Source organism: Phyllostomus discolor, chromosome 5 (genome assembly GCF_004126475.2).
Source record: "Phyllostomus discolor isolate MPI-MPIP mPhyDis1 chromosome 5, mPhyDis1.pri.v3, whole genome shotgun sequence".
Taxonomy (NCBI): Eukaryota; Metazoa; Chordata; class Mammalia; order Chiroptera; family Phyllostomidae; genus Phyllostomus; species Phyllostomus discolor.
This window is the reverse complement of record NC_040907.2, coordinates 20,991,114-21,018,417: the sequence shown is the minus strand read 5'-3', so window position 1 is coordinate 21,018,417 and position 27,304 is coordinate 20,991,114. Positions and strand designations below refer to the sequence as shown.

General features: G+C 47.5%; 1 protein-coding gene across 1 annotated transcript; it reads left to right on the top strand.

Moving 5' to 3' along the window:
- The first annotated feature begins 78 nt into the window (after window positions 1-78).
- On the top strand, window positions 79-27,076 carry YARS1 (tyrosyl-tRNA synthetase 1). Its single transcript, XM_028513467.2, is given in 14 exon segments — window positions 79-367; window positions 5,702-5,848; window positions 5,990-6,165; window positions 8,966-9,095; window positions 12,500-12,556; window positions 12,558-12,581; window positions 15,890-15,982; window positions 18,030-18,165; window positions 18,656-18,741; window positions 21,472-21,607; window positions 22,580-22,677; window positions 23,798-23,991; window positions 24,519-24,660; window positions 26,214-27,076. Coding segments are annotated over 14 exon segments (1,587 nt in total). The 5' UTR covers window positions 79-310; the 3' UTR covers window positions 26,325-27,076.
- The last annotated feature ends 228 nt before the right edge of the window (window positions 27,077-27,304 follow it).

Genomic DNA, 27,304 nt, shown 5'->3' with positions numbered 1-27,304 from the left:
GTGATACGCCCCGCCTCTCAGAGGGTGGAGCCCCGCAGGCGCCGTAGCCCCGCCCCCTGCACCGCCTACCCCAACTACAAGCTCCACCTCTTCTCGTCTCATCGAACCACTCGACTTTCTGCTTCTCTTGACTTCGGACCACTTCCAGGCGAAAGGTGCAAGCCTGGGGAGCCGAGCGACGAGCTCAGCTGATGCAACCTTACTAGTCCCCCAGTACGTTTCCCGGCACGCGGCGGCGGCGGCGGCGGCATCGACCGAGGAAAGGGCGCGGGGTGCCGGACGGAGCACGCTAGACAAGAGTGACGGAGCCATGGGGGATGCTCCGAGCCCAGAAGAGAAGCTGCTCCTTATCACAAGGAACCTGCAGGTTGGGCCTTGTAATTGAAAACGCGTTGCTGGGGACTGGGGACCTGAGATTTAGAGATCTGGAGCCGCACTACTAAGTGTATAGGGCCAGGGCTCCACGCCAAGGCAGCCTGCAGTCCTCATTGTTGGTCGGTCACTCACTCACTCAGTCAATTATCTGGGTACCACAAAAATCACATGGGCTTAACATACCACCTACTATTATGTGCTAGGCGCTGGGGATGGGGATATGCCAAGGCCTTGCCCTTCCAGAGCTTGTCTGTAAGGAATGAGACATTAAAAATGACCTGTAACCCATACAGTTAATTGTAACTAAAGAAAGTACTGGAAGTTACTATATATACATGGAACTTTGCAAGGAAATTAAGGTGGAGGGCTGGTCAGGGAAGGTTTAAGAAGTGTCCCCTAAACTGCGCCCTGAAAGCCCTGAAGGATGCGCATCCCTCTTCACTCCACAAAGTTCCTACTGTTTCCAGAAACAGCAGGAGTAGAAGTTAACCAGTGGAAGAATGGGGTGCGGGAGTACATTTCAGGTAGCAAGAACCCAGATCAAGTCCCGGAGGAGGAAAAGAACAGAGATTCAGAGAGAAGGCTGACTGGGCTGGAGTAGAGTGAGGAAATAATCAGCACTTGATAAGTATTTCTATGTATTGCTCATACTGCTCATTCCATTGCCTCCTTCAGGCCCCTGACCATTGTCACCTCTATCTGGAAGACCTTTCCTGAACCACATGTTTTCATAACAAATTCCCTGCCACCAGAACTGTCTCCTCCCCCTGTTCTGCCTTTTTTTGTTGTTGTTTCTTCATAGAACTTGTCACCATACTTGGTACTTGTTTATTTGGGAGAGGTAGCAGGGGCCAGGTCATGAGAGCCTTTGTGGACCTGTTCAAAATTTCAAAATTGGGGTTTTATTCTAAGAGCAATGATTAGGACACAGATTTTTTTGAGATACAATTCAGATACCATAAAATTCACCCTTTTAAAGTGTAAAATTCAGTGGGTTTTATCGTAGTTACAAGGTTGTGCAGTTATCACCATTATCTAATTCCAGAATATTTTCATCACTCTCAAAAAACCTATATCCCTTAGCAATCCCTTTTCATTTCTCTCCTCCCCCCAGAACTAGGGAAACACTAATCTACTTTGTCTCTATGTATTGTTTGCCTATTCTGGACATTTTGTATAAATGGAATCATACAAAATGTGGCCTTTGTGTTTATGTCTTTCATTTAGCATATTATTTTCAAAGTTCAACCATGCTGTTATACCTATCAGAACCCCATTCCTTTTTAATGGCTGAATAATATTCCATTGTAGGGATTAACTGTTTTGTTCATCCATTCACCAGTTGATGGACACTTGAGTTATTTCCTCTCATAAGTTGATCTTAACCAGAGATTCTTGCGTGCTTCCCCTTAGTCAGTTCCTTTGTTTTATAGCCTTTCTCCATAAAGTGGTGCTGGTTAGGAATAGAGGATATACAAGACTAAGGGCAGTGACTCACTCAGATTTTAAAGGGTGAGTGATAGACCTTTCCTTAGTTGGTAAGAACCTCCAAGTGTCCAAATAGGGGCTCAGAGGATGCAGGATCAACCTCCGACCAGCGTGGAGCACAGAATTTTAACAAGTTCTTCTAATGTCCATGGATTTGTTCCCATGGGGTCCAACAGCCTCCCCAGTCGTCCTTGAAGAAACACTAAAATCTCTTTTTATCTGCAGCATACTGGACCATTAGGATTTTCCCAATATGTCTTAGGGCAAGTGGAAATTATTAAAGAATTTAATAACTAAACAGGTAAATGAGTTCATTAGATTTTGGATGTTAAAGATCTCTCTGGCTGCCTTTTGGAGCACGGATTGCGGAGAACAAGAGTAGATATGGGAGACCTGTAAGGAGGCTGCTACAGTAATCTTGGTGTGACCTGATGGTGGCCTAGACTAGGCTGGTGGAATAGAGGAAGAGAGAAGCAGGAGGGTGTAAGAGCTCTTTCGGAGTAACTGTGCACCTGAGTGAGTGAGAGTAGTATGTACTGAACCAGGGGTGAAGCAGTAAGTGAAAGGGATGGCTGGGGAGTCCGGCAGAAAGGTGAGGGCATGAGTTTAATTTTGAGCACACTGAGTTTGAATTAACTGGATTACTGACAGGTATGAGGGTAGACCTCCCCCCCCAAAATGGAATTTATTTATAAAAAATTGTGTATTCTTCCATGTTTAAACTTCAGTCACCTTCAGAGTGTTTTCCATTTGATGCAACACACCTATTGAGACATTTTTCCACTCCTCAAAACAGTTTTTTTTATTGTATTTTATTGATTATACTTCTTATTGTTCTGCTTGGTTGTTTTTTGCTTCTTTATGTTCCAAGTGATTGGTTTGATTCTCAGCTTCATCCACTCTACTGTTGTTTCCCTGTAAATTGTTCTTTATTTCAGTTAGTGTACCCTTCACTTCTGGCTGAATCTTTTTTATGCTGTTGAGGTCCTAACTAATTCTTGAGCATCCTTATAATCAGTGTTTTGAACTCTGCATCTGATAGATTGCTAATCTCTCTATTTTGTTTAGTTCATTTTCTGGAGTTTTGACCTGTTATTCTCTTGGGCCATGTTTCTTTGTCTCCTCATTTTGGCAGCCTCCCTGTGTTTGTTTCTATGCTATTATTCCCTGGCTTGGTGGCATGGCCTAATGTTGCAGGTGTCCTGTAGGGTCCAGTGGCACAGCCTCCCTTATCACCCAAGCTGGGTTCTCAAAGTGTGCCCTTCATGTGGGCTGAGTACACCCTGCTCTTGTAGTCCAGCCTTGGTTGCTGTTGGCAGGTCAGTGGGAGGGATTTACCCAGGCCCGTCAGCTGCAAGAACTGCCTGTGGCACTGACCACTAACCTCTGCCCTCTGTGGAGGATCAGCTGTGCAGGGGCACGGTGATGGTGCCCCAATGTGGTTTGTAGCTGTCCTCTGGGTGCGCTGGCTCTGGGGTTTCTCAGGTGGTACAGGCCAAAGACAGCCCCCACCTGTGTTCTGCCTAGGGCTACCATGCATGAACCACAAAACAATCTGCAGATGGTTGGTACTTGTGTGGAGCTTGGAGGTTCCCAGGCAAAGCCAAGTTGTGAACCTGAGCTGGCTGCTGCTAGTGCTGTGCCTGGGGCCACTTACCAAGAGGTTCAGGAGCTGGGAGCTCACTGAGGCTGACTGTTGCTTGTTAGATAGGATTTAGGAAGTTGTGAAATATGAGCCAAGACCAGCCATTCATATGGAAAAGCAGCTTGGGTGGGCCTGTAAATCGGGTGGGGCGGAGTCTCTGGGGATCTCCAGGGTGGGTCAAACAGTGTTAGCCAGGTTGATGGAGTCTCAGATATGGCACCCACCTGCTGGCTCTGTGGCTTTGTTGGGGGGACGGTTCAGAAAAGGAACAAGGGCTTCTGCCTGTCTTTCTCTCTGGGAGAAAGTTGTCTCCCAGCTCTCGTCTTGATGCCAAACACTTCAGTTCCTCCCCATGTGCCTCTGGTGCCTTTCAAGTTGCTGCCTCAGTGCTAGAACTCAGAGGGTGTCTAAGTCTGTGAGGGTTCTTTAAGAGGAACTGCTTGGGACTCCAACAGTTACTTTCACCCTGATGGTTTTTGCAGCCAGAAGTTATGGGGGCTTCACTTCCTGGCACTGGAACACCCTGGGTTGGGGGGGCCTGGTGTGGGGCAGGACTCCTCACTCCTGAAGTATCCTTCCCGAGTTTTTTTCCACCACATGTGGGTATGGGACCAGCCCATCCAGCGTCTCTGTGTCTGCGCCCCTCCTACCAGTCTGGATGGATGTATGGATGTGGTTTCTTTAATTCTGTAGTTGTCAGACTTCCATTAACTCGATTTCTTTTTTTTTTTTTATATTTTATTTATTTATTTTTAGAGAGAGGGGAAGGGAAGGAGAAAGAGAAGGAGAGAAACATCAATGTGTGGTTGCTTCTCATGCATCCCCTACTGGGGGCACAACTTGGGTCACAACCCAGGCATGTGCCCTGACTAGGAATCAAACCAGTGACCCTTTGATTTGCAGGCTGACGCTCAGTTCACAGAGCCACACCAGCCAGGGCTATCGATTTCTGATGGTTCTGAGTGGTGGTTAGTCTATAGTTTAGTTGTAATTTTGATGTGATTGTGCAAGGAGGCAAGCCGTGTTTACCTATGCCTCCGTCTTGATCAGAACTTCCTCTACTTCTCAAAACAGTTTTTGAACTCTCGATTTTGTTGCCTTTTAGTGCTTCTGCCATTTTTGTTTCACCTCATCCACATCAGCAAAACATTTCCCTGTGAGGACTTTTTTTATCTGGGGAAACAAAAAAAGTCACTCAGGGTGAGATCGAGTGAATAGGTAGGGGGAGCATGGGGCCCATGTTGTTTTTTGGTCAAAAACTGCTGAACATTCAGCATGGTGTGGGCAGGTGCACTCACTAGTAAATCACCCATCATGAAATGGGCAAACGCGTTGAAAGAGTCTTCAAAAAAATTTACGAGAGCTAAATGCAGCCTCTCACAACAATGCCAGGTGGTTTCCTAGAACACTTACCTAGGTGTGGCCTGTACTATAGGGGCCTGTACTATAAGGGGCCCACCCTCCAGAAGATTATTGTGGTTTTTTTGGGGGGGGTGCCCCTTGGGACACAGTTCTACATATGGGTGTGTGCAGGAGATTTGGGAGCTCCTAGCTCTTAAGTAGTCATTGAAGCCATTGACGGGGATCAAGGAGAATGTAGAGTAAGAAGAAGTAGGGATGCAAGAGTTGCTGATATTTAATGATTAGGGAGAAAAACAGATGCAAAAAAAATCCGAGACCCAGCAGCCAGAGAAGTAGGAGGAAAGCTAACAGAATGAAAAAGAGGAAAAAAGAAGAAAGTGTTTCAGGAAGGGAGTAAAAACTCAGAAGTCTTCATTGAATTAGCAACGTAGCAACCGTCTGTGACCTTAGCAAGAGCATTTTCAATGGTGTGATGCTGTATGGAATTCAAACTCAAATGGAAGACAAGGAATGGTGACCTGAAAAAGAGGTAACTATTTGAAGAAGTTGGCTTTGAAAGGAAGGAGCATGTGTTAGAGGTAGCTGGTCAGGAAGACATGGTTAGAGAAATACCCTGTTCCTCTAATATCTGTGTCATTTCACTGGAGTGGTTCAAGCAACAATGCCAACTTAGATTGGCTCCCACTCTGCACCGAGAGCATGGCTGGATGCCCCTCGCTGGTTCTGAGCCTGGCCCCCCAGTGACATGCACCTTTGTTTTCCTTGTCACAGGGTAATGGATGAGCAAGGTGGGGCACCGGCATTAAACCAGCTCTTCTGCTTCCACAACAGGAGGTGCTGGGGGAAGAGAAGCTGAAGGAGATCCTGAAGGAGCGGGAACTTAAAGTTTACTGGGGAACAGCAACCACAGGCAAGCCACACGTGGCTTACTTCGTGCCTATGTCCAAGATTGCAGACTTCCTGAAAGCAGGATGTGAGGTAAGAAGTCATGTTTTAAACCAAGCAGTTGCCCTTGGGAAATGGCCAGAAGAGAGACTTAATAAAGGTAGGGCAGGGGGGAGGGTTTGGAGGTACTTGGACAAATTCACTTTCGGGTGGTCCCTTATCACTTATGTCCAGGTAACAATTCTGTTTGCGGACCTTCACGCATACCTGGATAACATGAAAGCCCCTTGGGAACTGCTAGAACTCCGAACCAGCTACTATGAGAATGTGATCAAGGCAATGCTGGAGAGCATTGGTGTGCCCTTGGAGAAGCTCAAGTTCATCAAAGGCACCGATTACCAGCTCAGCAAGTAAGTGCTTCATCCTCCACCCTCCCTGTGGCTCCAATGCTCCTAGCTAATTACAGGCCTGTGGAGGTTGGGCATTCTTCAGTTTGGATTAGAAGCTGTTTGGCTCTACCTGTTACCCATTTAAAAACGTATACCCTTTGTCCTTTTAATTCATCCATCAAAAATATACTGTCTAGTAAATGCCTAGGTACTCACTCTCCTATTTGCTGGAGATATAAATGTAACCAAAACAGAGTCCTTGGCCCTTGTAGAGCTCACAGCATATGGGAGACTAGTGATGAGCAATTCAGTCTCCCTTCCTCCCTCCAGCCGCAGCAAATACTGATCAAAGAAACGTGAAAAAAAATATATTTCACTTGTTTTTCACCTTCCGAGCAGCTTTTATGGCCTCTCATCTTTGTCAGTTTTGTTCATGTTTGTAATGTTAGCATACATATAATTTTATGTCCTACTTTTTTTTTAACTTGACAATTTCTGAGTAACCCCACCCCCACCACTGCCTTATGGCCTCCACATTTTTTTTTCTTTTTTCTTTTTCTTTTTTTTTTTTAAGATTTTATTTATTTATTTTTAGAGAGGGAAGGGAAGGAGAGAGAGAGAAAAACATCAATGTGTGGTTGCTGGGGGCTGTGGCCTGCAACCCAGGCATATACCCTGACTGGGAATCGAACCTGCGATACTTTGGTTTGCAGCCCGTGCTCAATCTACTGAGCTATGCCAGCCAGGGCTGCTTTTTTTTTTTTTTTTTAAATCTCTCAACTAAGCCATGTGTCACTCTACTAGTCACTTTCCCTAAAGAACAACTTTTCCAGGTAAGCGTTGTTTTATCCTATTTCACAGGTAAGGAAATAAATTTTGACTAAGTTCACAAAATAAATTTTGACTAAGTTAATCCCAGCAAGTAGAAGGGCTAGGATTCGAACTCATATCTCTCACTTACAAGTTAGCGTCTCCTTTTACTTCATCTAACACAATATTCTTTACCGTTCCCCGCTGTTGGACATGTAGAGTTTTAAATAAAGCATATAAACATCCTTGTGTTAACAAATGTTTGAATCTACAGCCTCGATAGAGTGCTTGAGATTTCACTCATTTTTTACATTTATTCTACAGGGAGCCCTCTGTTCTTAGGGTGTTTAGGGAGCCCTCACGATATGGTGACAGGGGCTACAGAGCAGGCAGGGGGAAGAAAGTGCTCGGGAGGCGGGGTTCCTGTTTAAAAACAGTGGCTGGAGATCGAAGTGGTGATACCAGGGGGAGGCCTGACAGAGGTGAGAGAGCAAGTCGAGCAAACATTTTGTTTGAGTTCTTAGTATATGCCAGACACTGTTATCTGCAAACTCAGGCAAGGTTTTCCTTCTAGAATAAAAGTGGGATATATAAAACTACCTCGCTACAAAGTCACTTGATTTTTTTCCTGTATATAAAAGTGACTTCAAAGGAAGATGGCTTTGTAAGGGCACGCTTTGATGCACGCCTCTATTCCAAACTCAGCAGTGATTGATAAAAATAAACCAAACCTCATAGCCAGGTTCAAAAACAAGCTGACCAGCTCTATGGTAAGAGGAAGGATTGAAATGTGAATTGGGCAGAAGTTACAGGTCTGCGGGGGTCTTCTGGAAGCGGGCAGTGGGGACAAACCAGGCTTACTTACTGCTCCAATGCAGAGGGTAAAGTAGGGCTTTCCCCCTTTTCCACCCTCGTTCCTACCCCTCAAAGAAAGGAGAGCTGGTATGTGGGGCACTTCTGGCCACCTGCCTGGGTCTTCGGGGACTTTTATCAAGAATTGAACCAGCCCTGACGGGTGTGGCTCAGTGGGTTGGGCACGATCCTGCAAACTAAAAGGTCGCAGGCTTGACTCCAGGTCAGGTCACATACCTGCATCGAGGGCCTGGTCGTGCCTGTGGGGGCGTGCAAGAGGCAACCAACTGACTTCTCATTTCTCTCCCTCTCTTTCTCCCTCCTCTCTCTAAAAATAAATAGATAAAGTCTTTTAAAAAAATAAAATAATATTAAGTAAAAAAAATTGATAAAAGCCACTTTGGAAAATAGTTTAGTATTACCTACTAAGTTCAAGATGCAAATCCCCTATGTTCCAGCAATTCTACTCTTAGGCATGATGTAAAGGAACTTGCACAGGATACACACATAAGAATGTTTACAACACATTGTTTAGAGGTGCAAATAGTATAAAACTGGAAAGAGACAGCAGTTGAGGATAGTGCTTACTGTGGAGGAGGAAAAAGTGGAATAGGGTTGTGGAGTGGCGCACAGGAGGGGAGGGGAGGGTGGAAAGAAGAGGCAAAGAGCACATGCGAGTGACCCGTGGACGTGGGCAACAGCGTGGGGACTGACTGCGGGAGCAGGGCGTGGGCTGGGTGGAGGGGGGCAAAGGGGGAAAATTTGGGACAGCTGTCACAGGATAAACAAACAAACCAAAGAAGTATCTAGGGTCTTTTTCCTAAACTTAAGTGATGCACTATCCTTAAGACATGAAAGATAGATTGAGAAATTCTGATGTTCACTTAATAGACGTTCCAGAAGAAAATGGAGGGGAATGGCAGAAAAGCAGTATTTCAAGAGATAAGTAAAGAAAAAGATTAGTTAAAGCCATCTTTAAAAGGGGAAGGCATAAAAATGGAATAGTATTTTGCGTGAGAGGATGGGTCGCTCACATTTCAGAGCCACGAGGCAGTGCTCTCCTGAAGTGTGTTAAGATTTGAAGAGTGAATTAATGAGCTTTAGGATTAAACTGAGGCCTGGGCCCACCCTCAGCTGTCCCCCTTCCTCTGCTCTTCAGAGAATACACCCTGGATGTGTACAGACTCTCCTCTGTGGTCACGCAGCACGACGCCAAGAAAGCAGGAGCTGAGGTGGTGAAGCAGGTGGAGCACCCTCTGTTGAGTGGTCTGCTGTACCCCGGACTCCAGGTACTTGCAAGGGATGGCGTTGCCCAGTGACCCTTTCTGTTCCGTTTCTAACTGCTGGTCACAGCCTCTCTCTCAGCCCAGTTAAACTGGTGCACTTGCTGCTCCTTCGCCATGCTGTAGGCCAGGGGTGTCTCACTCATTGTCACCGGGGGCCACATCAGCCTCACGGTTGCCTTCAAAGGGCCGAATGTAATGTTAGGACTGTATAAATGTAACTGCTCCCTAACAGTTAAGCGACAGGCCGGCGCTGCTGCTGGGTAGAAACAAGGTGCCAGGCGGATAAAACAAGGTGGAGGGTCCGGTTCGGCCCTTGGGCCTTGTGTTTGCCACCCGAGCTGTAGGCCCTCTTCTCTGTCTCCCTCCTCCTCCCCGTGCCTCTGTTTCCTAGAAGAACCCTCTGACTCTTTCAACTGTAAGTCTCCCCTACCTGCCTGTCCTTTAAAACACTGCTCATCCTATAACCCTTCTTTAAGTTGATCACAGTCCCTTCATTGAAAATTAATTTCAGCCCTGGCTGGTGTGGTTCAGTGGATTGAGTGCCAGCCTGGGAGCCACAAAGGGTCATGGGTTTGATTCCATCTAGAGCACGTGCCTGGGTTGCGGTCCTGGTCCTCAGTAGGGGGTGCACGAGAGGCAAGCATACTGATGTTTTCTGTCCCTCTCTTTCTCCTCCCTTCCCCCCTCTAAAAATAAATAAACAAAAATCTTTAAAAAAAGAAAAAATTAATTTCAGAGCAGTGTGTGAAAAATAAATTTTAGGCATGATCCTATTTTCTGTTAAAACAAGCACATCCCATTTTGAGTGTGTGCAGTGAGTAAGGAGAAAGATGGGAAAATACAAATCAGCTGTTAACACTGGTTACTTTAGGAAGGCAGGATGAAAACGTAGATAGACGTCACTTTTTCTTTGCATATTTCTATAATGTTGACATAAGGAAATCATTCTTCTCTTGTCACTGCCACGTGATCTCCCAAAGGTTGAACCCAAAGACGTTTTAGATCTGCACTGTCCACTGTGGTGGCCTCTAGTCATAGCCGTACGTGGCTGTTAAATGTTCAAAGTTAAAAAATTTAGTTCTTCAGTCACGTTGGCTGTATGTCATCACTCGCGAGTCACGTGTGGCTAGTGGCCACAGTGCTGGGCGGCACAGATACAGAGCATGCTCAGTATCACAGGAAGATCTATTGGACAGTGCTGTTCCTGCCTCTTCCTGCGTGCTCTCATCTTTCTGTAGCTCTCCTTCCTCTTCCCCCAGCCAGCCAGACACTGAATTTTATCAGTTCTACTTTTTTGAAAAATTTTATTTATTCACTTTTGGAGAGAGAGTGAGAAGGAGGGAAAGAAACATGTGAGAGATACATCAATTGTGGCCTCCCACATACCCCCAACTGCACAACCCAGGCATGTGCCCTGACCGGGAATTGAACTGGTGACCTTTCAATTTGTAGGCCAGGGTGATACGGATTCCAGCCAGTGGTATCCACGGTGTTGTGGATGTGACAGACCAAATCACACAGGCTGCAGAAGTCCTGTGAAGAAAAGGGACAGCGTGGCTACTCTCTGAGTGAGAGAGCACCCCGACCCTGCCTCTGCCTAGACAGGCTTTTATTGCTTTTCTGGGAGCATTACCTCAAGGAAAGTCTTCATGCATCGTTGTCAGACAGTAATGATCAAACAATAGATAACATTCAAAGAACTATGAAGGTTTATTCCGTGTCAGGGTCAGTTAGCTAAAGGGCTATAAAACTTTGGGAAACAAACTCATGTCGTGCTTGGACCCTTATCAGAAAATTGAGGACATTCTTAGCAAAGCAGGTTTTGCAGGATTTTATGCATTCTTTCTTAGGCCTGATCGCTCCCGGAGAACCACCCTTTCCTGCCCAAGGCTGTACCACCTTTGCATCGTTTCAGGCTTAAGTCAGGCAGGGGAAGTAAGGCAGCCAAGAGATTAGGAGACTTCTTGCAGATAGAATGAGGACTCAGGCTATGTCAAAGCCAAGGGGTGAGGGTCCATCACCCCCTTTTCCTAAAGCCCCCCAGGTCCTTCCCTGAGGGCCCCTTTGTGACCATGCCTGTCTTAGGTCATCCCTCCCTTGAGGAATCTTACCCATCATTGGCTAACCGATCATCCACCTGGGCTGAGCAGGGTGAAGTAAAAGGGGGCAGATGCTGTGCCCCTGCTGGGACTATAAGCTTTGTCTCCTTAGTGGCTTATGTTCCCAGGGTCTCTTTACTCAGCCTTAGCCATGGGGGGTTACAGCTTCTGAAACCAGGCAGAGCAGTTCCCAACACCAGGGCTCAATCCACTGAGCCACACCAGCCAAACTACCAATTCTACTTCTTAAAATCTCTTAAATTCAGCCTTGCTCTGTGTCCCCACTGAATCTGCTTTATCATTATTTGTCACCCGGACTCTCACAGCAGCTTTCCAGGTACTTGCTCTGTCTCCAGCTCATAGGCCTCCACTCCAAGCTCTGCCCTCTCACTGGTGTGATCTTTCTACAGTGCAGGTCATGCTTTCTCCCCTCCTTAAACCCACTCACCGGCTGGGACAGTGCTAGGCACCCTAGCATGACATCAGGGTCCTTACCTACTTTTCTAATGTCATCATCACTAACCACTTCCCACATCCCTTGGAAGTTGTGCTTTCGCAGACTGAAATCACTCACAATTTCCCCAAACACTTCACACTTCTGTGCCGTCTCACATTCTGTTTCCGCTGCGTGGTGAAAACCACCTAGAGGTTCTTCTAAGCCAAGTTCAGCCCATGGTCTGATTCTAGGAAGCCTTCACCACCACCTGTCTGACCAGATACAAATAATCATTTATTTCTTTGTGTTAGCACTGTTCTTGAACATCTAGGTTAGCCCCTCAGCACACTGTATTGAAATACCTGTTTACACGTCTCTCCCCTCAACTGGGGAACTGGCTTCTTGAAGGCAGAGTCTGGATTTGATTCATCTCTGCATGCACAGGGCTGGCACCAGGCCTGGCACATAGTAAGTGACAGTGACTCTTTGTTTATAAGTTTAGCCTTGCCTTTTTTCCTGAGCTCGCTCAGCACTTTTTTCTGCCACTTACTTAACACTTTTCATAGGCTGCAGTATTCAGGGAGCACCTTGACATGACTGTAGTTCGTCATCTATCTCTCTCCCCTGGACTGCGAGCTTCCTGCGGGTGGAGACGCGCTGCACCCCCAGCCTCTGCGTGGAGCACTGCTCACTGAAGGCACTCAGCAGAGATTGATGCGGCTCTGAGGGCCAACGTGGAGCACCTGAATGGTGCCCAATGCTTCGTCCCCTCTACCTCCTGAAAGCAATAGTGATATAAGAAGTTTCCAATTGCTCAGATGCATGCAGAAGAATACAGTAGGAGTTTCCTGCTCCCGTGTTTCTGTCCACAGGCCTTGGATGAAGAGTATTTGAAAGTAGATGCGCAGTTTGGAGGCGTTGATCAGAGAAAAGATTTTCACATTTGCAGAGAAGGTTAGTATCTTTTTCTCGTCTTTTCCCTTGAGCCTCAGAGGTATGCAATTCAAAGCTACTGAAAATGCCAGTCCCACCACTCATACTCGTATTGTATGGTGAGTACTATTTTCCCTTCTTTTGCAGATGAGAAAACTAAGGATAGAAAGAGTAAGAAAGTTGTCCAGTGTATCAGTTAGTGGCCAAGCAGGAATTAGCACCCCAGATCCGCAGACTGGAAAGCTGCCCCAGACCTGTCTGATACTCCTCTTTCCTGACAGCGCAGTGTCCGGGGAAGGGCACCCGTGTTCCTCCCCAGGATTTGGCCCGTTTGCTCTGGATCTTACATAAACCACTCGTCGCTCAGATGAGGTGTAGCAGGGTTTAAAGGAGGAAATTAGCACAAGCCCATAGTATTATTTTTTTTCTGGGAAAGAACTTGAGTGAGTTGAAAAGGGCTTTTGAGAAGTGGTTGGTATTTTGAAATGTCTCAAAACCTCACCCTGGCAAGCGCGCAGATAAAACACTGCTGGCGAAAACTCCTGGACAGTGGTTTGACAGCACAACTTGAATTATGTATGAAAGAATATATCATTACCAATTTAAAGCAAAAGCCTGGAAATAAACCTTACATCAAATGACAAGAATTAGATCAAATGACAAAGAACTGGTTAAAAAACATTATGACAAAGCCTTATAATGGAATATTATACCATATTTTTATGTGGTTTTCGGATATATTTAGTGAATGGGGGAATGTTTCCAATGTAAACTTTTTGATCAAGTATTCTTTGTTCATTTCATCTCCTCTATTAACTTTTTAGTTCAACTGTCTTTTATTATTCTAGCAGAGATATGGCCCAGGTCTTATTTATGTGTGACTCAGATGCTCTAAGATTGGTTTTTATATATTTTTAAGGGGTATAAAAAGAAACCCCAAAATTTGCAAGAGACACCGTATGTGTGGCCCACAAAGCTTCAAATATTTATTATTATCTTGCCCTTTAAGAAAAGTTTTGCTCACTTCCCCCTGCCCTGGAGGTGACGTGCATCTTTTGTAGTTTAGCACAGTTTCAGTTGGGTATTTTTACTGCTTCCCAGCAATGCAAGGACGTACTGTTTCACTCCATTTGATGCCTTCCTGTCCTTTGTGCTGTTGCAGTCATATATTCCACTGTCATATATATCTCAAATCCCAAAGACTATTACAATTGTGTTTAAACATTTTCTTGTATACTTAGCATTACTTACCCTTCCTGTTACTCTTGATTTCTTCCTGCAGTTCTGTGTTTCTGTGCTTCCATCTGGGATAGAGGGAAAATGTTCCTTCAGCCTAAAAAGCCTCCCTTAGTATTTTGTGTTTGTGATGCAGGTCTCTTGGTAAGGAGTGTTTTCTGCTTGCTTTTGTCTGAAAACATCTTTCCTTTGCTTTCAGTGGGTGTAAAACTCCAAGTTGGCAATTATTTTCTTTTAGCACTTTGAAGAGTCATCCCATTGCTTCTAGTTTCCATAGTTTTCATTGCAAAGTCACCTGTAAGTATTACTGTTTCTCCTTTGTAGATAATACATCTTCTCTCTGGATGTTTTTAAGGTTATCTCTTTGTCTTGATTTTCAACAATTGACTGTGACATTTTTTACTGTATTTTTCTTGTATTTATCCTATTTGGATTTGCTGAGCTGCTTGAATCTATAGGTTGATGTTTTCATCAAATTTGGTTAATTGTCCTTTACTATTCCCTTAAATATTACTTCCGTCCCATTCTCTCTTCTTTTGGGACCCTAATTATATGTAGATTAGACCTCTTAATTGTGTCCCATGTGTCCTCTTGCACTCTGTCTTGTTCTTTCATTGTTCCCTCTGTGTTTTAGCGTGGATATTCTCTTTTGACTTTTCTTCAAATTTATGAATCCTGGCTTCCGTTGAATCCATTTCATTATTGTATTGTGCCATTTTAGAACTTCCATTTGATTCTTTTTTGTAGATTCCCGTTCTCGGGTACAGTTCTCTGTCTTTTATCCATCTTGTCCACCTTTTTCTTCTGCTCCCTTTAACACACTGATCGTAATTATTTAGACACCCTGATCTGCTTACTCTAATATCTGGATGGTTTTCTGGCTCTGCTTTTGTTGACTGTTCTAATGATCAGTCACTTTCTTCTGCTTTCCATTTCTAGTACTTATTTTTCCTTGTTATTGAATTTATTGGAGTGACACTGGTTAACAAAATCATACAGGTCTCAGGCGCACAATTCCACAGCACATCATCTGTACACTGTATGGTGTGTTCACTACCCCAAGCCAAGTCAAGTCTCCTTCCGTCACCATTTATCCCCCCTCCCCTGGCAGTCCCCATCTAATACTTATTAATGTGTCAGAGTCATTGTAGATATGTTATAGAAGCTCTGGATTATGTTCATACAGTTCTGTGTTTTCTGTAGACTGTTAAATTACTTACCTATCATTACATTACTTGCATACCTTGATACTGTCAGGGGTTGGTTTTAGGCTTTGTTAGAATGGGTCTATTACAATTTTGCCCTCATTCTCACAATGTGTTTTTACTCTTAGGCTGTGGCGTTTTTGGAGTCTCATACCGAAACTCGAAGGTGTTCATGAAACGAAACCCCCTCTGCTTTGATTAGACCTAAATGTACACCTTGTCTCCCCAGCACCGTTCAGCCTCTGAAATCTCTGCTTCGGGGTCCCCAGCGTCCCAGGCCTGCTCTCGGCTGGGCTCCCTGGGTCCTCCCATTTGCGTGCACAGCTATGAGTCAGTTGTGAAGTCGATGCGGAAGTTTGACTTAGGGTTTTAGGCAGGGGCGGGGGAGCCCTTCTCTCTAGAACCGCACCCAAATCCTAGCCTCCTGAGAGCCCTAAACTTCGCTTTCTGCCTCCACTGTGCAGGCAGCCCGCTGCTTTTGGCCTCGTCTCTCATTCTCAGCACCTGGCTTGGGAAGTGTCCTCGAGGAGAAGGCCAGGGTGAGGTGTGATCACCTTTGCTTTCCTGCTCTCAAGACACGTAGCCGTATATCTGTTTGCTGCCAGTACCTGCAGACAGTTATTTTACGTATTGCCAGATCTCACATCTGTTCGTGGTGGGAGGGTCCTGTCCAATGGCCTCACAATATAATACTAATAGAAAAGCTTTAGCGGGAAAACAACTTTGTTTACATTATGATCACCATTGAAAGTTATATATTCGGTAGAAAAAAAAGATTAGAAGGAATATGTGAAACGGTTAAGTTGTCGGCCAACCTAGATGAGATCAGGGAACTGAGGAGGGATTTATAGTAATATCCGCTTGGTGTGTTTCTTTCTCGCCCCTCAGTATCTCCCTGCACTTGGCTACTCGAAGCGGATCCATCTGATGAATCCCATGGTTCCAGGATTAACTGGTAGCAAAATGAGTTCTTCAGAAGAGGTAGGTTGCCAGCTCTGACTTGAGTTTAGAAATCTTCAGTAAGAGATAGATTCAGGACTCAAAAGAAGAGTAACTTAGCTAACTAGAATTCCCAAAAATTTGAGCTATAAGTAATCGTAAGTCCTTCAGTTAATTCCAGGGATTCTTGAGCCCTGAGGGATCCAGAAGCAGGCCTGATGATTTTCAGAGTTTTGCTGCTACTGATAAAAAGAGCAAGCAAAAGTAATTTCTCTATTCGTAGAACTGTGATAAAATTCAGCCATATTCATGAGAAGGCTGTGGTTGCATTTCACCAGCTAGCATCTTGATGCTTAGGGGGATGTTTCATGTAACTACTGTGACATACGTATGCTGTCTTTTAACACTTGAAAGTCCTGTTTAAGGAATGCACACTTTTGTTCTGTTCACTCCGAGTACAGAATAGAGGACTTTGTAGAGCCCCAAACAGTGAAAGTTTGAGTTCAGAGTTCCCGAGCACGGCTTATCTTCGGAATCACTAGGAATTTTAAAAAGAGGTTGATTAGACCCTGTCCTCAGGTTCTGATAAAATGGTCCTGGGTAAACCACTCAGGAATCTGTATTTTCTTTCAAATCCTACAGGGTGATTCTGTTTCAAGTCACGTTTGGGCACTCATCTGGATCTTGAAGTCTGACTTCTTGATCTTAAATCAGAGATTAATAAATATATGCAGGGAAACTATTACTATTATTTTTAAAAGAATATACTCATCACTTTTTGTCTCAAATTAAAATGCTCCTTGTGCCAGTTATTTCTCTGACAAAGTATCATATTACCTCATCCTATTTGGTGACATTCGCCGTATCTTAATCCTGGAAATCAGCGCCAACAGCAGTTCCCAGATGTGAGTGCATCAGAATTACTCAGAGAGCTTTGTAAAAATGCAATACCTGGCCTGACCCCAGGAGATTTTGATTCATGGGTTTTGGGTGGAGCCCAGTAATTCGTATTTTTTTAAAAGCACCCCAGGGTGATTCATACGCAGGCATTTGTTGGGACCAGAGTTTGGTAACCACTGAACTCAAATGACATGAGCTCACTGCTGGTGGCAGCGTTCATAGCCGTGTGCCCCCTTCAGTGCCTGGCACTTTTTTGGTGGTTTAAGGAAATAATCCTAGAGAAAGAAAAGAAAAAAAAACCCTCTGCTGAGCTCTGCATGGTAGCATGATATGTAATGTGTAACAATTAGAACATAATCTGGAAGTTTATAAATTGTTATATAAACTCTGCTGTCACTAGTTATTGGGATTATAATACACTAATTACATGAAGGCTGAGTAGCCACTCAGAAATATTATGGCGTAGCCTTAAGTGAAAAATCATAGGACATTTACTTTCTAACTACAAATTTGTGATGATTCCATATGCCATAGACAAGGCCTTGGAAAACACAGAAAAATTAAAATCATCTTATTTATTGGGTGGCAGTATTATGAGTGGTCCTTCACTCTGATTAATTATGCCTCTGTTAAAGTTATTACAACTTACTAAAAACATTAAAACTTATTAAAGTTATTTTAAAACAGTTTAAATCTTTGTTTTAAAAAATTAAAATACAAAAAAATGAAATGAAAAAAGTAATAAAATAGAAAAAGAAAATTTAAATTTAAAGAATAAATAAATAAATTAATTAAAATACAGTCGACCCTTGAACATGCATGGGTTAGGGGCACTGACCTCCCCCCCACACACACAGCGGGGAAATCCCGGGAACGCTTAGCCACTGATGGCCTCCTATTCACCTGGAGCCTTACCAGTAACATAAACAGTCTATTAACACATATTCTGTGTTGTGTGCACTATATATTGCATTCTTAGAATAAAATAAGGTGAAAAAAGAAAACGTTATTAAGAAAATAAGGAAGAGAACGTATATGTACAGGACTGTATGTATTGAAAAAAACATCACATGTAGGGACCCCAGTCGGTTTCAAACCTGTGCTGTCCAAGGATCAGCTGTACACAGTTGAGTTGAGCACATTCTCATTTTGAACCACGAGAGGTCCTCTTCTCCTCCTTGGCTTCCAGGAGTCCAAGATCGACCTCCTTGACTCGAAGGAGGATGTGAAGAAAAAGCTGAAGAAGGCCTTCTGCGAGCCCGGGAACGTGGAGAACAACGGGGTGCTGTCCTTCATCAAGCACGTCCTCTTCCCGCTCAAGTCGGGTGAGACACGCCCTGCTTTCCCCTCAGAGGCCGGGCGGAATCGCAGAGCCCCAGTGCGAGTATTTGCGGTCACGCCCCATACCACACGTGCGACTGTCACCGTCTTCCTCCGGGGTGGCTTCCCCAACTCTCTGAACTCGCACGTACTGCTGTGCGACTGGAGTGGGGACACCTTCAACTGTGATCGTGTTGTCACGGGGTTAGGTTCTGAGTCAGGTGGCTGGTGGGCGGGGGTGGTAGGAATGAGGGTGGGGGCAGGCAGAAGTAGAGGAAAAAAAAATAAAGGTAAGACTCGATCCCAGCCCCTTGAGTTTGGGTGCTAGCTGGGTGTACCACATGGCCACACATCCGATTTAAGAAATAATAAAACCATATAATAAAGTTGAAAATACATATATGGCGGAGACGACAGGTACCCATATATTTGGGCTAGGAATGCCGGCTCTGCCGTTAGCAGTGAGTTTGTTGGTGTGGACCCTTCTCATTACAGAGTTTGTGATCCTTCGAGACGAAAAATGGGGTGGAAATAAAACCTACACAGCCTACTTGGACCTGGAAAAGGACTTTGCTGATGAGGTAACACCCGAGGAGGCATAATCCCCCTTGAACTTGTCCTGGCACACCTCCCTCTTGTCTCGGCCGGGGTTCTGGTCGTGGGCCACAGGGCTTCTGCCCTGCTGCTCTCTGGGGATGTTGTAATGGGTGGGGTGAGGATTCCGACGGTTCGCAGATCAAATGGGCAAACGGCACAAAGCGAATCATTCTCCCAAGGACTTAACCTGAAATGAAGGACCAAACCCCACCCAAAATGAAACATTTCAAGGATGGGTACAAAATCAGGGTTTGAAAAAGATACACAAAAAAAGTACAAAATAGCCCTGGCCAGGCGGCTCAGTTATTTGCAGCATTGTCCCAGGCACCGAAAGGTTATGGGTTTGATTCCCAGTCAGGGCACATACTGAGGTTGTGGGTTCGATCCCCAGCATACAGGAGCCACCCAGCAAGTATTTGTATCTTTTCCCAATGTCTCTCTCCCTTTCTTCCCTTCCTCTCTAAAATCAGTAAAAACATACGCTCAGGTGAAGATTTAAAAAAAAAAACTTTAAATAAGTAAAACGTTAATGAAAGGGACAGAACAGAGGATACTATTCATTTCAGCAAACAGTCTAGCAAGACTTAGCTGGTGGCCATGCATTAGGCACCACGTTAGGGGCTGGCAGCACCGAGAGGACGGTGTCCTCATGAGGCTCCTAATGCAGTAGGAGAAAACGACACACAAACAGGCATTTCCCATCTTACCGCACAGTGAGGATACGTACGTGGTCTAGACGTGACATTAACCGGCTGTCTGGGGAGCCTTGCAGAGGGGACGGCACCCACTGTTTCACCTGAGCAGGAGTTCGTGAGGCATCTGTGAGGGAATGAACATGCCGCAGGTCGGCAGGGTGAAACAGCGTGGTGTGCAGGGAACCCGAAGTGGCTGGGTCTGAGTCTGCAAGGTGAGGTGGGGCACTGTGGGATGTGCAGGCAGGGCCAGATCATACGGGGAAGACTTCATAATAGTGTGTCTGGGGAATGAAATGGGGAGCTTGGACCGACAGAATTTGAGTCGAGTCAGCCCTGTGATAGGGCTGTCAGAGATGCCAACGAAGTCTTGGCCCGAGTCATCAGAAATGTGGGTCCTAGAACCAGGGAGTCCGTAGCTCGTTGCATTCTCCATTGTGCTGCATCCATGCGGGATTGTGCATGGCGCCCTGGACTTTGATTGTATGAGGGTTGCCTGGCAGTCTAGGGAGTGTTGGCGAGAGAGGAGCTGCCACTGCAGGCCACAGGCTCAACACCATGTCCCAGAAGCACAGGTGAAAGAACTGGGCGTGTTTAGCTGAGAAGCAAGCGTGGGTTCAGTCACCCCGGAACACGTGAAGGACCCTCGTGGGAGCAGGGTTCGGTTTCCTCCTGGGGCACCAGAGGGCCCGACCCAGACCGCGGCTGGGGGCCACAGGGAGGCATGCTTGGGTTCAGCCTCGGGAAGAACTTTCTAGTGACCACAGTTATGAGGGCATGGACAGGGCTGCGCCACCTGACCCTGCGTTCCCCACCGCTGAAGCGTCAGACCAGAGGACCACAGGAGACAACGTCATGTGAGGTTTTGGGCACCAAAAGACACAGTGACCACTGAGGTCTGTGGGCCCTCGGGGCCCACTTTTGGGGTATTTGGAAGTGGTTACTCTAGAAACTTCTCACTGCAGCTACAGGCTGAGGGAGGCCACAGAACCTGCACTCCGCTCCCCAACGCTGTGAATAGTCCGCTGCTGGGGACAATGGGAAGAAAGCGAAGAAATGCTTTTGAATGAATGAAGGGCCTGGAGCAACGATAACCGAGAGCACTTTCTGTGCCAGTGGACGTGTTCTGCCCTCCCTGTCTCACTGCCACCACTGGTCACATTTGCCTGTAGATCCTTTCCTGGGGCCTGTCAACTGAGTAACTGAAGCTTAGTTTATATTTAAATATCCCCATGAAGCTAGTGGCTGCCATATTGGACAGTGCAGGTCTAAAGCTTTTGTGTTGTTAAAAATTCAACATTTGCAAGGAAATGCAGGAGTAGCTCGATTCCTGAGAAACGAGAAATGTAGGTGTTGTATTACAGGTATTTGTACCTAAGGGGTAGCCCCTCAGAACGTCTGGAAGGTCATTGCAGGCCCGATTTGGAATATAAAAGCGAACTACACCCCAGTTCATTGGAATTCAGTTAGGAGCTTCCCCACCACGTACTAGCACTACTCACCATTTTCACCCACATTATGTGATTTAATCCTCACTTTGACTCTCTGAGATAAAGGCATTATCTCCATTTTTTAAGAAAAGAATGTAACACTTGGCGGGTGTCTGGTTGGGGGTCAGCCCGCTGGGACTGGAACCCCACAGCCCTTGTTCCCTCTCCTCCCTCGGCTCCCCTTCGGGCCCTTCGCCCTGCCGCTGCCTGGGTGAGCGTTTCTCTGCCTGTAGATGACGTCTGCTTTATGCCAGCGCCCTACACGTACGTGGGGGACCAGACGGTTTTGGCTCAAAAAAGTGTAGCCTCTCAAACCCTTCAAATTGGTATCAAATTCAGAGTTAAAAGACGTGGGTCCTGAACAGGTCAGGCAGCCTTTCTGAACCAGTGGCCCCTCTCTGCCAGCCTCACAGGGCGATGCTGACCAGCTGGGGACACCCTGCAGCCCGGGCGCCCGAGAGTCTTCGTAGCTTCGGGTGTCCTGTGTCCCGTCCCAGTGCCTTATCTCACCAGGCTTTGTCCGCTTTTTCAGGTTGTACACCCTGGAGACCTCAAGAACTCTGTAGAAGTCTCCCTGAACAAGTTGCTGGATCCCATCCGGGACAAGTTTAATACCCCAGCCCTGAAGAAACTGTCCAGCGCGGCCTACCCAGATCCTTCGAAGCAGAGTAAGGCCAGTGGGGGAGGAGCAGGGTGGGGCGGAGGGGGACGTCATCGGAATGGCTTGCCTGTTAGTGGGCCTCCGAGAAAGGTCGGTCCTGTCCCGAGGGCCCAAGGAGCCAGGGGGTTGGGAGTGCGGGAATGTTGACTCCCGGAACGAAACTTGTGCCCTCCCGATTCTGGTTCGGCGGGTGCTGTGCGGGGGGCATGTCCTCCTGCACCAGCACACCGGGAGGTGCTGGTGGAAGATGTGCTCATGGTTCCTCTCGAGAACCCTCCCCGGGTACGGGGACCAGCTGGGCCCCACTGTGAGAGCAACATGCTGCTCGGGCAGGGCCTGCGCAGCTGCTCAGGGCGCTCATCTCTAGATTCACTCAGTCCCCTTCCACGGGTCTCTGACTGGCCCTTACTGACCGTCCGCCCCGCCCAGAAGAGACTCGGCAAGTACGTGTGGAATGCAGGAATGGGAACACCTGAAGGTGGCAGGGCTACTGCCGTGCCCACCCCTCCAGCCTGGCAACTGAGGGAAAGAGTGGATGAAAATCTGGTGCGCCCCTTCTCAAAGGTTGCCAGCCCCGTTTTAAAGAGGGTGTAGCTCAGAAGTAGCATCCAGGGTAAGGTAAATTTTAATTGATCAATAAAAGTCTGAACCTCTAAAATAGAGGCCAGGATTCCCACGGTCCCTAAAATTTAATATTATTAATGGTCTTTCCTATTCAGGTCCTCAGCTGCTTTCACGATGAAATCCTACATGACTGATATATAATTCTGTAAATCTCAGTAAAGTTAAGTAAGGAGGAGGGATTGGGTGATAGGCAGGTAGGCAGGTAGGCAGAGAGGTGAAGGACCGTGTAATCATGGGGTGGGGTCTGGGGATTCCGCATGAAGCCTGCCGGTGTCCTCATTTGGTGGCATTAGCAGTTGGCCTCTCATGGGGAAGGAGGGCAGTTCTGACCCCTTGGGGTTCTTCTCGTTCCCAGAGCCAGTTGCCAGAGGCCCTGCCAAGAATTCAGAGCCAGAGGAGGTCATCCCATCCCGGCTGGATATCCGTGTGGGGAGAGTCATTAGTGTGGACAAGGTACTTGTCACCACATCCCAGAGAGGCAGATAGGGGTCAAGTTTGTCTGTTTCCATCTGGAGGAAACCTGGCCTGGGATGGGGAGTAACATCCCTGAGGTCATGTTGCAAGTCAGAACCCGGGCGTCTAATTCCAGGCCTCGGGCTTTTCCCTTTGCTGTCTCTGGGCCTCAGGCAACCAAACGTAGTCAGGAACTCAGAGTGGGGGGCGGATGTTAGCTGGAGGGAACTTGTTTGTTTGTTAAAGCCGGTCTGGTGGGCTCACCTGGCCTCTACCAGCTTGCCTGGACTAGCTGCAGGCCTTTTCTTGGGTCTGCCGCTTTATCTCGAGGAGCCCCCACCCCCGTACGCACACACAGAAAATGGCAAAGGGAGAGGACTGCTTCTCAGGTACAGAAGCCTATGCACCCAGTGGCTGGGACCATTGTTGTGGGCTTTGTCTCTCTCTCTTTTTTTTAAAGATTGTATTTATTTATTTTTAGAGAGAGGGGAAGCTGGGGAGAAAGAGAGGGATAGAAACATCAGTGTGTGGTTGCCTCCTTCATGCCCCCAACTGGAGACCTGTCTCGCAACCCAGGCACGTGTCCCGACTGGGAATCAAACCCACAGCCCCTCCGTCTGCGGGATAGTGTCCGACCCACTGAGCCACACCAGTCAGGGCTCTGTGGGCTTCTGCTCGCACCTTTGACTGGCTTTTCACTTAGGTAGACCCAGCCGCCACGGCGACTTTGAGAGCTGCTGGTGCTTTCAGGTGGTGACACCAGCCGTTGTCCATTGCCATCTGTCTCACATCCAGAACTGATCTGGTGCAGCTGTGGTCGTCATAGTAACCCCCAGATAGCCCGGGCCATTACTTCTCTGTTATCAGAGATTACCTCCACTCTTGCACTAGTAATTAGGCTCATTGTACCTAAATCCCACCTCTCTCTCGGCTGAGAGTAGAATGGACCTTCAAGGCCCAGTCTCCTGGGTGCTGAGACGTGGAAAGTGAGTTCTAGAGGGTCCCTTGGGGGCTTCTCTAGGGAGCAAATGTCCCTCCCTTTCCGGAGTCAGAGGGTTCACCTGGTGCCATGATCTATCCCATTATGACACTCTCTGGGTCTGACGTCTCTTGCTGGCAGCACCCAGATGCAGACAGCCTGTACGTGGAGAAGATCGACGTGGGGGAAGCTGAGCCACGGACTGTGGTGAGCGGCCTGGTGCAGCTTGTGCCCAAGGAGGAGCTGCAGGATAGGCTGGTGGTGGTGCTGTGCAACCTGAAACCGCAGAAGATGAGAGGGATCGAGTCCCAAGGCATGCTCCTGTGTGCTTCTATGTGAGTGAGGACTTGGGGAGGGGCACAGGGCCAGGAAGGCCAAAAGAGTGGGGAATTGGCCCATGCGATGGCCCTCCCCACGCCAGGTGGAAGCCCTGAGAACACTGGCCAAAAGATAGTGCATGACGGAATTATTTATCGTACAAGCACTCGGGATGAAGTGCTTTGCCCACAGTTAAAACAGATTAAAACAGAAAGGGAACGTTCAACGCAGTGGGCATGTGCCCACCTCTCACCACTAACAAGAGGGGGAGCCAGGATTCAAACCCACTTCTCATGGGATGTTAAGGCCTTGCTCTCACTGTTGTCATACTCCCTCCCTTGAGAGCCCAGATTGTGGTTTCTCCTGACACAGGATTTCAGCTTCGCCCTGGTTAACCCCACGCTGCTGAAGAGCAGGCGTGCAGTACAGCGGGGGGGGGCCTCCATCCCAGCAGGGCCTCCGTGTGGGGGCCCTGCTTTGGCCTCCACGGTGGCTGGAAGCCATCCGTAGCCTCACTCTTTCCTTGTCCTGTGTGTCCTCCCAGAGAAGGGGTCAGCCGCAAAGTGGAGCCTTTGGACCCTCCAGCGGGCTCTGCTCCGGGTGAGCGCGTGTTTGTGAAGGGCTATGATAAGGGGCAACCAGATGAAGAGCTCAAGCCCAAGAAGAAAATCTTTGAGAAGTTGCAGGTAAAAAGCTGTGGTGGTTCTCCTCTTCCCTGGGCTGCCTGGATTGTGTCCGTTACTTGAATCCAGACCTGCCTTTTCCCCAGCCCGGCCTTTCGTCTTATAAGCCTCTCTTCCTCCTCCATCCTGGACATCACTGAATGAGGCGCCTAAGGGGCATGGGGGCCCTGGCCCGTACTGAGGACTGACAGGCTGTTTGAGGCACTGCCTGAGGGACTTCAGACAATTGATTTGATCTCAAGTCTGTGATTGATGATCCCCATTTTATCTGGCAGGACACCTGCCAGGACCACACAGGGTCACCAGAAGTGGGGGGGCCGGGATCAAAGCCCTCCCAGGGTCCCTGTCCCCCGCCTTGATTTTGGAGCACTCATGCCAAGATCAAGGCATGATCTCCTGTCCCTCTGGGGCACGGAGTCACACTCGGCCTGCCCCCGCGGCCCCTGAATCCATCCACTCCACAAATGACCGGGTCCCTGCTATACCTCAGACATGGTTCTGGGCGTTCGGGCTACATCAGTGACTAAAGCAGCAAAAATCCGCTCTCCTCGTGGAACTAACACTACCTGTGTGACTTTTTCCAGTTAGTAACTCGTTTCCGCCATTAGAGGTTTGCGGGAGGGCACTTTGAGCGAGTCCCCCTCTCTGTGCTCCTGCGTGTGCCAGATGGCTTCGTCCCCCGCCGCCTCTCTTGGTTTTCCAGGGTGGTTTTGAGTCCTTTTTTTTTTTCTGACTGTATGAAATAAATTTCCAATGTAGATATGTGTAAGATATAGGAGAAGTTGAAGAAATAAAATATCCATAGTCCCACCACCTAGAGATACTGAAAAAATGTCATTAGTATTTTCTTCTGGGCTTCTATACATAGAAATATTTATAGTTTGAGTCATACCACATTGTTTTTTAAACCTTATGCCTGCAAAACTTGCCTATCTTCTTAAACATTGAGGGGGAATCTCAGTGTGTAGTCCTGTGTCACAGTGATCACACCTAAGCCAATTGTTTGCCCTCACTGGACACTGAGGCTGCTCTCAGTTTTTCGCTGTGAGAAGGCCATGATGGATGTCTCGGTACGTAGGTCCTTGCACTTATTTGTTGATTGTTTTCTTAAATTAGGCCCCTAAGATTAATTTTGTGCCATTGATTTGGCCCTGACTCCTGGTGACCCTGTGAATGAGTGACGTCCACACTGTCCCGCCCCCAGCAGCCCTGCTCAACTCCTAGAGGCTCAGGCCCTCGGCCTCCTTTGCGGAGTCAGTGCAGCTGGTATTTGGGCTTTCCCTGGCACAACTGTCTTTTGCGAGGACCCCTGCCTTCTCACAATGTGCCCGAAGTGGGACAGCTTTAGCTTTGTCATTTTGCCTCCAGCAATGTGTTTTGGGTTTACCTGAGTCAAAAGATGCAAAACATTTTTTTTTAATGGACTGGAAAAAAAAGAAAAGATGTGAAGGCTTGGAAGCCTTCGGCACCTGCCCTCCAGGAGTGAGTCAGTGTGCACGGTGGTTCTTGCGGCCCGGCGCCATCACTGGAATCACTTTTTTTTGTTTCTCACCCAGGCTGACTTTAAAGTCTCTGAGGAGTGCATTGCGCAGTGGAAGCAAACCAACTTCATGACCAAGCTGGGGTACATCTCCTGTAAATCGCTGAAAGGAGGCAACATCAGCTAGCTAACCCGGCACCCTCTGCCCCTCTCCCGTCATCCTGAGTCATCTGCTGTCTCCTTGGTTTGCTCCGTCTGTCTACCCATCTCCCAGGACACTGAAGCAAGAAGTTGGGGACTTTATTAGGTGCAGAACTTGGTAAGAGGCAGCACAGTCTCCCCAGAATCCAGGACCATCCCCGGCTGGCTGCAGTGGGGGGCCGACCTCCCAGGCAGTGGTGAGGGCTGGGCGGCAGCAGCGGGGAGTCCAGCTCTTCTTCCCTTGGCAGCTGACCTGAGAAACCTGGTTTTAATATAACACACAGAAAAAAGTGTATGCCACAGTTCTTCTAATTGGAAAAATGCTGGTTTTCTGGTTTTCCCGGTTATCCCAGCAGCTGTGCCTCTGCCTGGGACCTGGTGCCTGCACTGGGTTAATTACAGCTTCTCCCCAACAGGAAATTACGGGATTTAAGAAGGGAAGGGAAGGGAAAACAAGAGAACCCAGTGGTCTGCCACGTGGGTGGCAGCATTTGCCAGTGCCTGCCAGCCCTGAGGCTTGGCTTTGGAGGCAGGGTCTGCCCCGGGGCTCCTGGAATTTTCCTTGATTCCACCAGGCTGGGACAGTCCCTAAACCAGCTGTGTGGTTAACATCAGGAGTAGGGTGGACTGTACGGCCTGGCTCGTTCTTCGTAAGAGGCTGGGTACTTCTCCGTAAGGCCTCAATCAGTATCACTAACCATCAGTGTCATGAACTCAAATAAAATGTCTGAAAAGGTGTGTCTGGATGAGGCTTGTCTGTGAACTGGACCATCTCAGGAGGGGAACTCGCACGTGCAGCAGCTGCTGAGCCCGTCACCCAGCCCAGGGCTGCTTGTACCTTGTCCTTTCCACCCCGCGGTGGGTAGGGTGAGGGTCGATGGGCACCTGCCCTGCCCTCCGGCAGCGCCGAGCAGCAGAGGCCCACCCTGGGGCCCGGTGCTTGCAGCGAGACCCTGTTCCCTTCCA